Source organism: Perognathus longimembris, chromosome 8, assembly GCF_023159225.1.
Source record: "Perognathus longimembris pacificus isolate PPM17 chromosome 8, ASM2315922v1, whole genome shotgun sequence".
NCBI lineage: Eukaryota > Metazoa > Chordata > Mammalia > Rodentia > Heteromyidae > Perognathus > Perognathus longimembris.
The window spans coordinates 62,294,488-62,309,005 of NC_063168.1; the positions used below are offsets into that span (position 1 = coordinate 62,294,488).

The following is a 14,518-nucleotide window of genomic DNA, read 5'->3' on the forward strand; positions in this document are numbered from 1 at the left end:
TTCGTTGCAACACCTAGAATAGGTCCTGTGGCTTTGTGAGAGAGACAGAGACAGAGAGACAGAAAGGGGGGGGGGGGCAAGCTCCTTGTTGAAGTCACTTAGGCTTGAATTCTGTGTCCAGTCCCCATGGTTCCACCATGCTTGTCTGGAATGATGGTTGATTCCTTGCCCTTACCATTCTTTCACTGGTGCTGGGACCGATTAATACAATGTGATAATGTCTTCTTTTTCAGCCCTCCTCGCCCTCTGACTAATATGAACGACACCATGGTTAGCCACATATCCTCCGGCGTGCCCACTCCCACCAAGAGGTAAGGATGTCTCATGCCTCAGTGTTGGGGACAGGTCCCTGCCACTGATTGGCCATGTCTGATTTTCCTCAGAAGCAAGGCCCAAGAAGCAAGGGGTAGAAAAGATAACCGTCCTTCCCCCTCACCCCCTTACATTTCTTCCAACCCTATTTCCTGCTTTCATCCTCCCCTTTCTCTGCTGACTCTTACACACAGCTACTGAAGTTCGGCTTTGACCAGGGCCTTGGTGGAAACTCATTGTGATGAGCAGTGAACAGGGTGTCAGCAGATTATACACGTTTGAGCTCTTTATTGACATTAAAAATATTTTAACAATCATAAGGTTCAACAAATTTGCATTTGATTTGAATGTTAGAGATCACTTCTGCTTCCCTGTAGACTATGTAAGTTAATTAGTCTCATATGAAATATTCTCCTGAGTCAATCTATATATGATTCATTACCATTTAAGTTGGAAAGCTGAAGCCTGTAACTCTTAGTTATACAAAGAGTCCTTCAAGGGACAAGAATTCTGAACTCTTTTCTCCTCTTTATTTAATTTTCTCTTCTCCAAGATTCTCTTAGGCAGGGCTTGAAAGAACTGTATTAAATGGCATACGTCTGTTTGATTTAAGCTGTCCTATGACCAGAGCACTGCAGAAACTCCCTCACGGGCAGAACCATTAAGGAATTTCTTTCAACAGCCATCATTCATAGAGGAATAACCACAAAAAGACCTCCCAACTCTCCCAGCACATCCTTACTGGAAAACAAACAAACACTTTGTGCTGTATGTGCTGAGCTCTTCTGATTAATTCAGCTGTAGAAATGTCATCTTCTTAATAATCATTTGATTCAATACTTGCCACTTAAGACCAACAATGTTTGTTCCTATTGGCTAAAACTCCTGGAACAACATTTGTCAACCCTGCCTGGTGAAAGGAATCTCCTGGGGGACATGTTAAAAATACACATTTCTGGGACCATGTTAGACCCAGTGAATTAGTTCCTCCAGGGAGAGGATGTGAGAGGCTGCATCTTTAACAAGCATTCAAGGTGGTTCTTATCATCAGACATGTTTGGGAAATAACCTTAGCAGGAAGCAAAGTAGCCAGCTGCAGGGCTGCCCTGGAACAGAGTTCCAGGGGACTGAATAAATCAGCGACCTGGTGGTACAGCTTTATCTACTTGGGGAGACTCAGGACTCTGACCAGGTAAGAGTACCTGCTTATAGCCTTGTTAGGACACTTTTGGAAGGGAAGCAGCCAGGCTGCCCCCTTCAGGCAGAGCCCGGTGGTGCAATTATGCTGGGAGTGAGGGGCGGGCCCCACAGGCTTTTGAGCCAGAATCCCTGTGGTTGGATCCTGGCTCTCGCCTGATCTTGATCTTATCTTCCATTTTTATTATAATGATAGTATTTATCTTGTGGGATTTATGCAAGTGCTTAATATACTGTTTGTGTGAATGTTTAATATATATACTGCCTTTATTGTTTTGGCGGTGAGTGAAATCAGAGCCCAGCAGGGAGGTAGACAAGCCCTAGCCAGGAATGTTGTCCTCTTAAGGACATCACAGAGCAGCAGCTCTCCCAGCGCCTGGGCATAACAGCCATCCCTGCTACCCTCAGTTTTAAGGTTTTTTTTTTTTTTTTTTTTTTTTTGCCAGTCCCGGGGCTTGGACTCAGGGCCTGAGCACTGTCCCTGGCTTCTTTTTGCTCAAGGCTAGCACTCTGCCACTTGAGCCACAGCGCCACTTCTGGCCATTTTCTATATATGTGGTGCTGGGGAATCGAACCCAGGGCCTCATGTATATGAGGCAGGCACTCTTGCCACTAGGCTATATCCCCAGCCCTCAGTTTTAAGTTTTTTTATGTTAAATATCCACAGCAATCAAGGAGTTTCTTTTTGAAACCCAGGAAGATAGATGATTAGAAGCATTCGTTTATGTTAATTTTAGGAGCACCATCTACTAAGTAGGAATTTATGTCGTCTAAGTTCTTTTCCATTTACTAGGTTTGTCCCTCCGAGTCACCTGACTACATGAGGTACATGAGGGCTGGAAGTGTCAGGTACCAGATGTGAGTCATTCGGTAGCCCCAACTGAGTGTAGCTGCTAGAGGTAGGGCGAGAGAGTGCATCTTTCTGATAGGGTTTTATTGCATGGGCAGACTGGTAGAAGGAGCCCGGGAGCTGTCATGTCACCATCAACCCCATAACCTTAGATTTGCTCTCTTCCACCCCAGTTCTCCCTGTGATTGTCATTTCTAAAATGATACCTGTCATTATTTCAAGCGGCTTCAGAAAATCCTGGATTAATTTCACCTAGCCTGTTGTTCAGGGTAAAAGTAGTCCTACAGCAGTTGTCATAGTCTCTCTAGAGGCCATCAGCAGACTGAAGATGGCCAAAGCACAGACCAGAAAGGAAGGCTGAGCTCTGCCTGCAACTTACTAAGAAGAGAAATTGGTAGCAATAACATTTTGGAGACGTCCAAGCAAATGGATGAGTGGTAATGATTTAACAGACTAGAGAAAAGAAAATTCAGACTAGAGACATAGCTCAGTGGTAGAACACTTGCCTAGCAGGCACATCATAGGTCCAATCCCCAAAGGGAGAGAGAATGAAAACCTAGGCCGACAGAGAAGATGGTAGAAAGCTGTGGGGGTACAGAGTGGTTGGCCACTAGTCCCTGGACAAGTTAGAGGTACTGAGGAGACATAGCCACAGGCTTCTTCTCTGAGTGGTCCCTCAGCAAAATTCTGTTCAGTTTCTTTCAGTTTCCTCCTGCCAGGTCATGTTTGGCTCTCTCAAGAGTCCAGTGGTGCTTCCTAGCCTGTATTGTTCCATGTATGGAGATGTGTAAGGCACCACCTTAGGTGGGGAGCAGGTTAACTATCAGACCATGTATGGATAGGCACTAATTGCTAGAAATCTTAAGGACAAGATGTTAACATTTAGAACATTTTACCTCAGCATATCCTTCACAAGAAGGAGAAGTAGTTTTTTTTTTTAATGCCACAGTGTAAACATTGTATCTGAACTGTGCAACATAACCACTGTTATCTTGAGTTGCATTGCAATTGTGTTAAAATGGCCTCTGACTGAGAGCCATGGTTGAGTTTAGCAAGTTATCTACAGGATAGAATAACAGCAGAATGAAAACCACAATCCTCTGGCTTTTTAGATTGAAAATTACAGAGGTGTTGGGAAAACTGAGAAAGGAGACAAAATGAAAGCCAGAAAGTCTTCATACCTCCTGTCTCTTTGGCCCACTGACTCTCTTCCTACCTAGGGGTGGTAGGGAAGTACAGTTTGATTGAAAGGCAAGAGGGCCTCGGGAAACAGCCAGCTGGTTTAAATTCTTCATGACATGGTCTCTAGGTCAGCACAGAATTTTTTTTCCAGAATGTTTTTTGAAAGACAGAGAAGCAGAGTAATTGAAAATTAACACATAATTGGAAGAAGCTGCAGGGTCCTTGGTGTTGGCAGATTCCCAGAGTTTCTCTAGGCCTGGGCAAGCCTCCAGATTTCAGCCACTTCTAGGTTGGGATTTGATTCCATTTCCATTGCAACATTTAAGATACACTGTTCAGTTCTGACTGACTAAGATTAGTCCATACTTCAAAACCTAAGTTTGAAAAGGTGAAGCTCATGGAAGTGGAGTAACAGGTCAGCCTTGAGCAAATAAGGTAAAGGAAAACACTCTGGCCCTGAGTTCAAGTCCTAGTACTGGCATCAAAAAAAGATAAAAGGTAACATACAGATCGAAAGTCAAACTATCCTCTTATTAGACTCGAGAAATTCAGAGCCAAGAAATTATATTTTGTAAATCTATCTTTTATGACTCCTAAATGCCTCAAGGTAGAAGATTATAACATCTGATATACAGCAGGTGTAGGAGGCCTTTCCACCATCTTCATTAGCAGTGTCTTCTAATCACTGCAGCAGCAAAAATCAAAAGGAACAGAGTTTGACTCCTGTGGAACTTAGACTATCGGATATGCCGATGAGTCTGTTTCCTCACTTCCATATCCGTGGGCTCTGGTGGGGACGATGGGCATGGCTGAGCCTGTGTGTTCCTGGTACAGTGGGGAGCCTAACAGGGAGACTCTGATTCAGAGAACAGCTGAATTAGAACCTGGGAGAAGGACCACATCCACTGAGGAAAACCATATTGGTGAATAATTGTTCTTTAGCACTAGAGGCCGTTTTCATGCTTTTAGCAAAGGTCTTTGGAGGTCAGTCTCCTACTGTTGAAGACTTTGAAACTGTGGTTGCTAGATGTACTCCAACTGTTTGAATAGAAACAAAAGCATTGGAAAACATTATTGGCTTAAATTCCATTAAAATCACTGCACTCATACCCATATTCTGTACTTCAGTTATCCTACAGTTGTGAAACTTGATTGAGGTACCATGAGGAAACTGCCATTCACTGTGGCCTGTTAGAATGTTACCCAAAGGTGGATTGTGCTCTATTCCACAGAACAGAGTAAGTGGGATTTCAGTGCCCTCTACAGTGGCCCAGCCAGTAACTTCCTGTGTGAATGGCTTAGATTCAAGAGCTCTGCCAGCCCCTCCCACTGTTGTGGAGGTTTACTTCTCTCACTGTTGCCAGCTGTGTGCCCTCAGCCATGAGAAGAAACTTGGTGGAGCAGCAGGAGTGTGGGCTCTGAGGCCAGATAGGCCCGGGCCAGCATCCAGCTTTGCCACTCATCTGTTCTCTGAATTCTTTCTATGTACCTCTTTCAAATTAGTTTATTAGTTCACAGGCACCATTTTAGGAAGTGTGTTCATCTGTTTAAAGATGCATCCCTGCTTTCATGTAGCTTCCACTCAAGTACAGAAGGCAAAACCCAACCATTTTATAACACAATAAAAGTGGTGGTAAATACCATAAGGAAAAACAGTGTAAATGCAGTGGAGGGTTAGATTTTCGAGTGGATGGTCAGGGAAGGACTCTGAAAAGGTGGCAGCTCATCAGGAAAACTAATCTCGTAAGAGAAAAAAGAGCTCTGAAAGAGGCAGGTGACTAATGTTTCAGGCTGAGGGGATAGAAAGAGGGAAGAATTCAGAATGGAAATGGACCTGGTGTTTTCCTACAGTAGCTGAAAAGTCAATGTGACCAGAAGGGTAAGTGGTAGGAAGCTAGTGCAGTTACCCAAGAGCCAAATCATGTAGGGGATAGGATCTTGGTTTTTGAGAAAATAGTTTTGCAGGGTGCTATGGTTTATACCTATAATCTCAGAATTTCAGGCCTCCAGAAGTAGAGGTAAGAAGATCAGCAGTTTGAGGGCCAGCCTAGGCTACATGGTATGGCCATGTCTCAAGAAAGCCTGTGTGTGTGTGTGTGTGCACATATATATTAATGTTCTTAAATAAATGAATAGGTTGTATGCACATAAATAGTACAGCAAGTTACTATATACTCCTTTCTCTGTTTCCTCTAATAATAACATCTTAGGTTGACTTGGTACAAGTCACAACTTAAAACCAACATTGAAACCAGGCACTGGTGGCTCACACCTATAATCCAAGCTACTTGGAGGTTGAGATCTGAGGATCAACCTTTGAAGCCCAACCCAGACAAATTTGATAGACTTTTATCTCTAACCAACAAAAAGATCCAGAGGTGTGGATCAAGTGGTAAAGTGCCAGCCTTGAGTGAGAAAAGTAACCAAGAATGTGAGACCCTGCCTGAGTTTAAGCCTCAATGCCAGCGGAAGGAAGGAAGGAAGGAAGGAAGGAAGGAAGGAAGGAAGGAAGGAAGGAAGGAAGGAAAGAAGGAAGGAAGGAAGGAAGGATTAAATTAAAGGATTTAATTCTAGGCTTAAGTCTTATTTCACAGACTCACCCACTAAAGTCCCTTTTTCTGTCCCAGGGTACCAGGTCCCATTTAACTCCTTGTATCTCTTGGGTCTTCTTTGGTCATGACAGTTTCTCAGTCCTTTCTTTTGTTTGTTTGTTTTAGTGTGTGTGTGTGTGTGTGTGTGTGTGTGTGTGTGTGTGTGTGTGTGTGTGTGTCCTTAACAGTTTTAAGGTCATAAAAACATGCCATTAGCTATCCTTCAGAACTTTCTCATGGTTAGACTGGTGTTTGGGCTTTGTGGAGGTGAGGTGGCTTCTCAAATCCTAGGAGTACATGCAGTCAGCATGACTTGCCATTGGTGGTGATAGCTTTGTTCACCTGTGCTGGATAATGTCCATCAGACTTCTTCATTCTTTCCCTGAAGTGAGTCAGTAAATACAGTTACCATTCAAAGCAATGTGAAGGAGGTTATGCTCTACTCCCTAGAGAGGGAAGTACTGTATCTCCCATTTCTTTATTATCCAGTCATTTACATATATCAAATAAGACTCACATTTATTTTCTACTCTGGACCGTAATTTAATTCCATGTTGTTTATTTGTTGCTCAAATTGTTTTAGTTTTGGCCATCTCTCAGGTTGGCTACTGAGCCTTTTGATGTGCATTTTTCTGTTATTTACTTTTTTCTATTTTTAAGACTTCCTTACTTTTTGTTAGTGCAGCATACTTTGGACTCTCATATTTTCCTTGCACTGGCCTAGAATGAGACCTTTCTCCAAGCAGCCCTGGTTCCTTTTATTGGCTAATGACATTAGAGATCATTATCTGTGCATGCACATACACACACACACACACGCACATCCAACATTATCTGTCCATCTGTGTCTGCATCAAGCTTTACATGAGTTAAGGGAAATGTCTGGCTCCAGTCCAGGATCAGTTGTTCCCTCTGGCTGTTATCCCTGGGTTATGTGTAACTTCCCTCTTCAGTGGCGAGAACCTGACTCCTGTCATACATTTACCTATTTGTTCAGTCCTAGTAGCATGAGTAGCAGTATCAAAATTACTAGTTAGGACCCTTGACTTATTTCCTAAACAGAAATGTTGGGGTATAATTTATACACCCATTCAAAGTATACACTTCAGTGGTTTTAGTATATGCAGTTGTGCGACCATCACCACAATCCATGTTTGAATACCTTCCTCATCACCTCAATGTTGATTTATTAATAAAAGTCACTCAATGCAGTTTGGAGAGTCAGCTGGTAGAAAAAGTGTCTAGTCAAGAGACCATTGGTGTGGCATGAGACATGGTGAGAACTGCTGTAAGTTATGGCGGCAGAAGAGGTGGTAGAAATAGAGCCATTGGAGTTGCTAACAGTTTGAATATGGATGTAAGGGAAAGAGCCTGTTAAGAAGTCTCCATTTTGGATCTAATGGCTAGGAAACTGGTGGTGAGGTAGTAGGAGACTCAAGGACTTCTGATCAGGCAGTTCTATTTTCTGCATCTTCTTTTCACCCCTATCTAAACTGAATCTATCCTGTTAACCTACAAATCTGTTGATATTGCTCCTTTTTTTGAAATTTATTTTTTAAAAAGGTCACATCTTGGCCTCAGTCATCTCCATCCTTCCTCCCTCACCTAGCTCCCTCTACAGATCTCTCCTTCCCATTTCAGAAAAGTAGTATCTGTAGTGTCTTCAACATCTATTTTACCATCCTCTTTGGAGCACACCCCAACCAGTCTCATCATCCATCCTGCTGCCAGAAGTATGCTGGTCAAGGAAACCAGTGACGACCGTGGCACTAGCTCCCATGGCCAGCACTCAGTGCTCGTGTTTGGCATAGGGGGCCTCTCCCTTCTTGAAGCATGTTTGCACTTGGACAGATATAAGTCTGCTAGAGGTTACCTTGAGTATTACTGAAGAATAAAGAGGTCACCCTGTTCTTGTCATTTCTCAAAAACAAAGCCATATCAAAAAGTTAAGTAGACCACAGGAGGTTGGAGAAACAAGTAAAATGGTACGGCTGGAAGCAGTCAGATCCAGGTAGGGTTTTCTTCAAGGTGACCTGGTTGCTTCACAAAGAAATGTCATAAATAAACAAGGAAAGGGGGAACAGTTGCAAATTAAAATCAGAAGTGTAACTGAGCAAGGTGGTTCCTGCCTGTAATCCCAGCACTTGAGATGCTGAAGCAGGAAGATCTCAGATTCAAGGCTCGCCTTCATGACATAGCAAGATCTTGTCTCCAAAAATCAAAACAAATAAAAACCCAGAAGTCTATTTGCCAGATATAAACACAAGAGAAACACATACCAAATGCAAGTGGGAATTTTGTTTGGATCCTGATTTTTAACTGGAAAAGGCCTTTTTAAAATTTGAAGAAATGTTTAGGTGGCTGAGACATTGAAACTCTTTGTTAGTCTTTTTAGGCAGAGTAATGATGTTGAGGGTGAATAAAATGTTTTCACTGTCATACAGATGCATAGCCACAAAGATTCTCAGGTGAAGTAATTGCCTGAGATATTCTTTAGCCACTTTTCCTGGACAGAAACCTGGGAAAAGAAGAATACACTAAAGATGACTGACAAAATGATGTTTGTTGAAGTTTGGTGATGGGTTCATGAGAGGCAATCATGAGATGAGTCTATTCTTTTTTTTTTTTGCCAGTCCTGGGCTTGGACTCGGGGCCTGAGCACTGTCCCTGGCTTCTCTTTGCTCAAGGCTAGCACTCTGCCACTTGAGCCACAGCGCCACTTCTGGCCATTTTCCATATATGTGGTGCTGGGGAATTGAACCCAGGGCTTCATGTATGTGAGGCAAGCACTCTTGCCACTAGGCCATATTCCCAGCCCGAGATGAGTCTTACTCTTTACAAGTTTAAAAATATTTATTTAAAGTTAAGGGGAAAAACAGACCACATGTTTAAGGACCTTCCATATATCTGTAAGAGAGAGCCACACAGTGCTGTCATACAATGAGATAGAGTCCTAGTGAATTCATGCAAGTACTGTTACTCTGGAGACAAATGCTCACGACACTTTCCTTATAGGAAATAAAAGTAGTCATCTAGTAGCACGTGGAAGCACTGAGTATTTGTGCTAAATGCTCATATTTGTATTTGACAGGCACAAACTTTAGAAGTATAACACGAGGGGTCACTTAGTAATATGAAATAGGTCGGTACAACTGAACAAAGTCTCCTCTTAATCAGAGTCCAGACCCCATGGGTACTGTGAAGTGTAGTTGTTTACTTGTTCTTCTAGTGGATTTTTCCTAAAACATGATTCCTCCCTGTAGCCTTGGATCTAGACAGAACTGATGAGCAGGGGTCTTCCACAAAAGCTACGGGCCAAAGACTGCTGTGGTCCTTTTCAGAGGACTTGTGAGCGGCATCTGTGGCTCAGGTCTGTAATCCTAGCTACTCAGGAGGTTGAGATCTGAGCATCACAGTTCAAAGCCGGTCCAGAAAGTCCACATGAATCTCTTATCTCCAGCTAACTAACAAGAAAAGCCAAAAGTAGAGATGTGGCTTAAATGGTAGAGCACCTCCCTTGAGCAAAAAAGCTGAAGAACAGAATCCAGTCTTTGAGTTTAAGCCCCAGAACTGGGGTGGGCACCGCTCACACACACGTATGCATGCGCGCACACACACACACACACACACACACACACTTGTGGAATGGATTACCAATGGACTAACACCATATTCCATTGTGCTTTGTAGCTTAAAAAAAAATAGTTTCCTTACTGAAGGGCAGAGTAGGAAAGACACTAGAACTTATAGGCACAGGAAGGAACTTCCTGAATAGAGTCCCAGGGGCACAACAAATAGGGGAGAGACTCGACAAATGGGACTACTACAAATTAAAAAGTTTCTGCACAGCTAAGGACATAGCCACCAAAATAGAAAGACAGCCAACAATATGGGAAAGGATATTTACCAGCACAGCAACAGACAAACAGTCATCTACAGAGAACTCAAAAAACTAAGCCCCTCCAAGCCCAATAAACCTATTAGGAAATGGGCAAAAGAGCTAAAGAGAGACTTCACAAGAGAAGATATAAAAATGGCAAAGAAACATATGAGGAAATGCTCAACATCCCTGGCAGTAAAGGAAATGCAAATAAAAACAACCCTGAGATACCACCTCACCCCAGTTAGAATGGCCTATACTCTGAACTCAGGAAACAACAAATGCTGGAGGGGCTGTGGGGAAAGAGGAACCCTTCTCCATTGTTGGTGGGAGTGCAAATTAGTACAACCACTTTGGAGAACAGTATGGAGGTTTCTCAAAAAGCTCAACATAGACCTACCCTATGACCCAGCCATACCACTCCTAGGCATCTATCCTAAACAGCAAAATCCAAGATATCAAAAAGGCATTTGTACTTCCATGTTTATCGCGGCACAATTCACAATAGCTAAAATATGGAAACAACCCAGATGCCCCTCCACAGACGAATGGATCCAAAAAATATGGTACTTATACACAATGGAATACTACATAGCGATTAGGAATGGTGAAATACTGTTATTCGCAGGGAAATGGTCAGAACTCGAACAAATAATGTTGAGTGAGACAAGCCTAGAACACAGAAAACAAAGGGGCATGATCTCCCTGATATATGACTGTTAACGAAGGGAGATGGAGAGACAGTAGAGACCAAGTCTGTGAATACTGTATATGTTCTTGATACATTGTATATTGCATATATGTCAACCTGACCTAGACAAGGGATAGAAAAACAGGTCGTAAGATATCATAAGAAATGTACACACTGCCCTACTATGTAACTGCACCCTCTTTGCACAACACCTTGTAAAAAAATTTATGTCCAATTAATAAAAAAAAATAGTTTCCTTATCATGATTTGTTTTCTTTCTATTTTTAAGTTTGCTCATTTTAATCCATGTTCATTTCTCCCTGTCTGTGTTTGTGTCATGCTTCCGTCATTCCCAGGTTACAGTATAGCCAGGACATGCCCAGTCCCCTGGCCGATGAGCATGCGCTGATAGCCTCCTATGTGGCCCGCCTGCAGCACTGCACACGGTTGGTGGTAGAGCAGCAGCACCAGGCGGGTGGCCAGGGGGAGGGGGAAGGAACAAGAGCTGTGTTAGGTGGGGTTACCATGGGGAGAAAATTCTGTACATGGGGTGTTCCTGAGCAGCTGCCAGCTGTGATTGGCAGAGTTAAAATAACTACTATAGCATTGACTTCCACAAGAGAATGACTCTTGCCAGCTTGGCACTCACCTCAATATAGAATAAGAATGTCACCTCTGAAGCAGGCCCCACAGGTTACACTGGAAGTGTATATGTTCACCTCTTACCTGAGAGACTGACAGTTCCAGAAATAGATTATTCTGGTGTTCTTCATGTGTCTTCTTCCTGTCCATTCATACCTGAACAATGAAGTCTTTCTACTGACATTCAAAATTGAGGGCTAATCACACTGTCCCAAAGTGAGATTCTCATTCTCTCTAATACCATCACCCTCTTCACCCTTTATGTCTTCACCGTGCCCTGTCTGTCACCAGAAGTCTATCATTGTTGATTGTTTAAACCAGTGATTTCAACAATGTTTGTGAGATCCTTGCCACCTAAGGGGCTTCTTACAAACTGTCTACTTCTCCATATACCAATAATTAGCTATATCCCAGTAGTCCCACACACCTGACCCAGAAACAACTGTGGTAGTGCCTCGCTGTTTTTATGGGACTATAACTGATCTGATACCCTCAGTAGACTAAGAAGTAATACTCTTATATTCAGGTAGATCCAAAGGCTGTGCCCACCCACCCACCAGCCCACACCCACCCCCAACAACCTTCTTTCCTCAAGCAGAATGACAGATCAAATGCCAGTGATCTGAAGCCATCCCTCCCCTCTACACAGTGCCCGAGAGGAGCCACATGCCAACTTGGTAAATCCCTACTTTAAGATTCTTATTTCTAGAAAGGAAAACCAGAGTTTATACATTCTTCAAGCCAGGGACTGGAACTTTAAGTTTTAATTTTAGTTTTGACCATCTCTGGCTCTGGCTCCTTCGAAAGGTCATTTGAAACCTATTCCTAGTCCCTATCATAACAGAGGAATGACTTAACAGTCAGTGGGGAAAGCAGACTGTGAAAAGGGTTGCTTTGATATTGTGGCCCACCCCATTCCCCTGTAGTCCTCCGGGCATGACTAAAGAGCGACATTCCTTTAGGACCCTCCTTCAGCCCTGGAGGACCTCAGAGGCCCTAGATGGTGGGAGGGAGGAAAGGCCCAATATATGCACACGGAGAGCCACACCCAGAGCAGCTTCTTGTCCCCAGATGGATTCTGGTCCCTTGTCCCAGCTTCTTGGTCTCTCGGAACAAAGTTGTTCTAACCCACAGAGGATAAATGACTTTCTGTCAGTAAGGACAGTTGTCCAAGGGGGATTGAAAGTTTCCATGGTAAAACAGTAGCAGAACATTGAAAGAGACCACAATCCAATTATTTCACCCTACACAGATTTATAGTATATTTAGCTGATTCTCAAGTCACATGCTTTAGGCTCTAGGCTCTCTGAGCAAGAACCAGTGTCCAGTGGTCCCAAGACAGTAAGACGAGTGGGTCAGTCAGTGTTGCATATCTTCTTGATGTATGGTCTAAGGAATTAACCGCCCCCCCCAACTTCCTTGATGAAGTCCGAAATTTCCTGGAAAATTCTGAAAATGTAAGTCAACTCAAACAGAAGAATAACGAACATTTCTAAGTGTCTTCAAATAGTTTTCATTGGCCTTGAGCCGTGTCATCTACACTTGTATATAAGTGACCAGGAGGGCCAACCTTCACAGGAGACACAGTGTGCCAGGGGCCCTATTGTGTCCTCTGCTAGCCACCATAGGTCTCACTTCTCAGGGGGCCATCTCCCCCCATGGTATTATCCACTTGTTTTGTTAATTGTTCATTTTCATGTGTTTGGTTTTTTTTTCCACTTACAAGATAAAGATATTCTTTTGTTTCAGACAAACACCTCTAAGGCACAAATATAGATGATCTCTGACTTGGGACCTTGACACTTGAGTATTAAAGCATGCTCTTAGGACAAGATCTTCTTTGGAGGAGACCATACCGAGACCATAATTATACTCCTAAAATTATAAAGTATTGACAGATGCCGTGCTAAAAACTCCAACCCAGAGGAAAATAACTAAATTAAGCATACTGAATTAGCCACATACATAGTGAATTTCAGGCCTGCCTGAACTTTAAAAAAAAAAAAAAAAAAAAAAGGCTGTAGAGATAGAAACATAGAAAGGTTATTTTTAAAAAAAACCTAGGGGGAAAAAGTGGTTGATTCTATACAAAGAAAAAGTCAAGAAGACCTTTATTGATTTAACTTTAACCTTTCCACATTCCCTCTCATTTTAATAAGATTTGGTGATTATTGAACTCATGTCTTTAAATTCTCACATTTTATTTGTTATGTTACCAAATTCTTTCTTTCTTTCTTTCTTTCTTTCTTTCTTTCTTTCTTTCTTTCTTTCTTTTTTGTTCGGTGGTGGGGCTTGAACTCTGGGCCTGGGTGTTGTCCCTGAGCTCTTCAGCTCAAGGCTAGTGCTCTACCACTTGAACCACAGTGCCACTTCTGGTTTTCTGAGTGGTTCATTGGAGATAAGAGTCTCATGGACTTTTCTGCCCCAGCTGGCTTTGAAAAGCAATCCTCAGATCTCAGCCTCCTGAGTAGCTAGGATGACAGGCATGAGCCACGAGCACCCTGCACCCAGCTCAAGATCAAGCCTTTTTTTTTTCCCCTAACTTCAGTGACCTTGGGCCAAGATACAGCCAAGCCCCAGCAAGCCCTTCTGGTCCCTGCTGTTGTCCTAAAGCTTCTGCTACACTCAGAGAGAACTGTGGAACCATAATCCCTGTTAATTGGGACTGCCCTCATGTGGGTACACAGTGGATGGCACAGGGCACTACATTAAAGGCGGTTATATACATAGAGCTAGCCAGTTACTCCAGAACCTTCTTTCACTCGGGTGCCATTATTTGATATCCATCACAGTGGGCCTTCACATTGTCATGTGATTGATCCTCCTATTGCGGGTAGACTAAACAAGGTACGGGCATGACTGCTCATACCTGTAATCCCAGACAGGAGGATTGAGAGTTTGAGTGCAAACTAAACACAGTGGCTTCCCCTCTGGCCCAGGCTCTACCTAAGCACACTCTTCCTCGGCCTTTGTTTTTAATCTGGTTGTAGTTTTCTCATTGGTCTTTTGAATTCAAGATCTAGGTCTAAAAAGGCATGAGCAATTTTTTTTTTTTTTTTAGGTAGCGTTTTCCTTGTTTGTCTCAGCTTTTGTGGGTGTGCTGTCTTTCTCAGCCGGTGCCTCTTCTGAGGGGGGTGGGAGGGGGCGCATGGAGGATGCGCTGCCGAGGCCCT

The 14,518-nt window shown here is 43.1% G+C and overlaps 1 protein-coding gene across 3 annotated transcripts in view; it reads left to right on the plus strand.

Moving 5' to 3' along the window:
* Nucleotides 1–14,518, plus strand: part of Dtnb (dystrobrevin beta) — a 195,113-nt gene that overhangs the window by 128,063 nt on the left and 52,532 nt on the right. For all 3 annotated transcript variants that reach the window (XM_048353293.1, XM_048353291.1, XM_048353292.1), the window contains 2 exons: nucleotides 234–311; nucleotides 11,060–11,149. In XM_048353293.1, coding sequence (XP_048209250.1) covers nucleotides 234–311; nucleotides 11,060–11,149 — 168 coding nt within the window. The remainder of the gene's footprint in view (nucleotides 1–233; nucleotides 312–11,059; nucleotides 11,150–14,518) is intronic.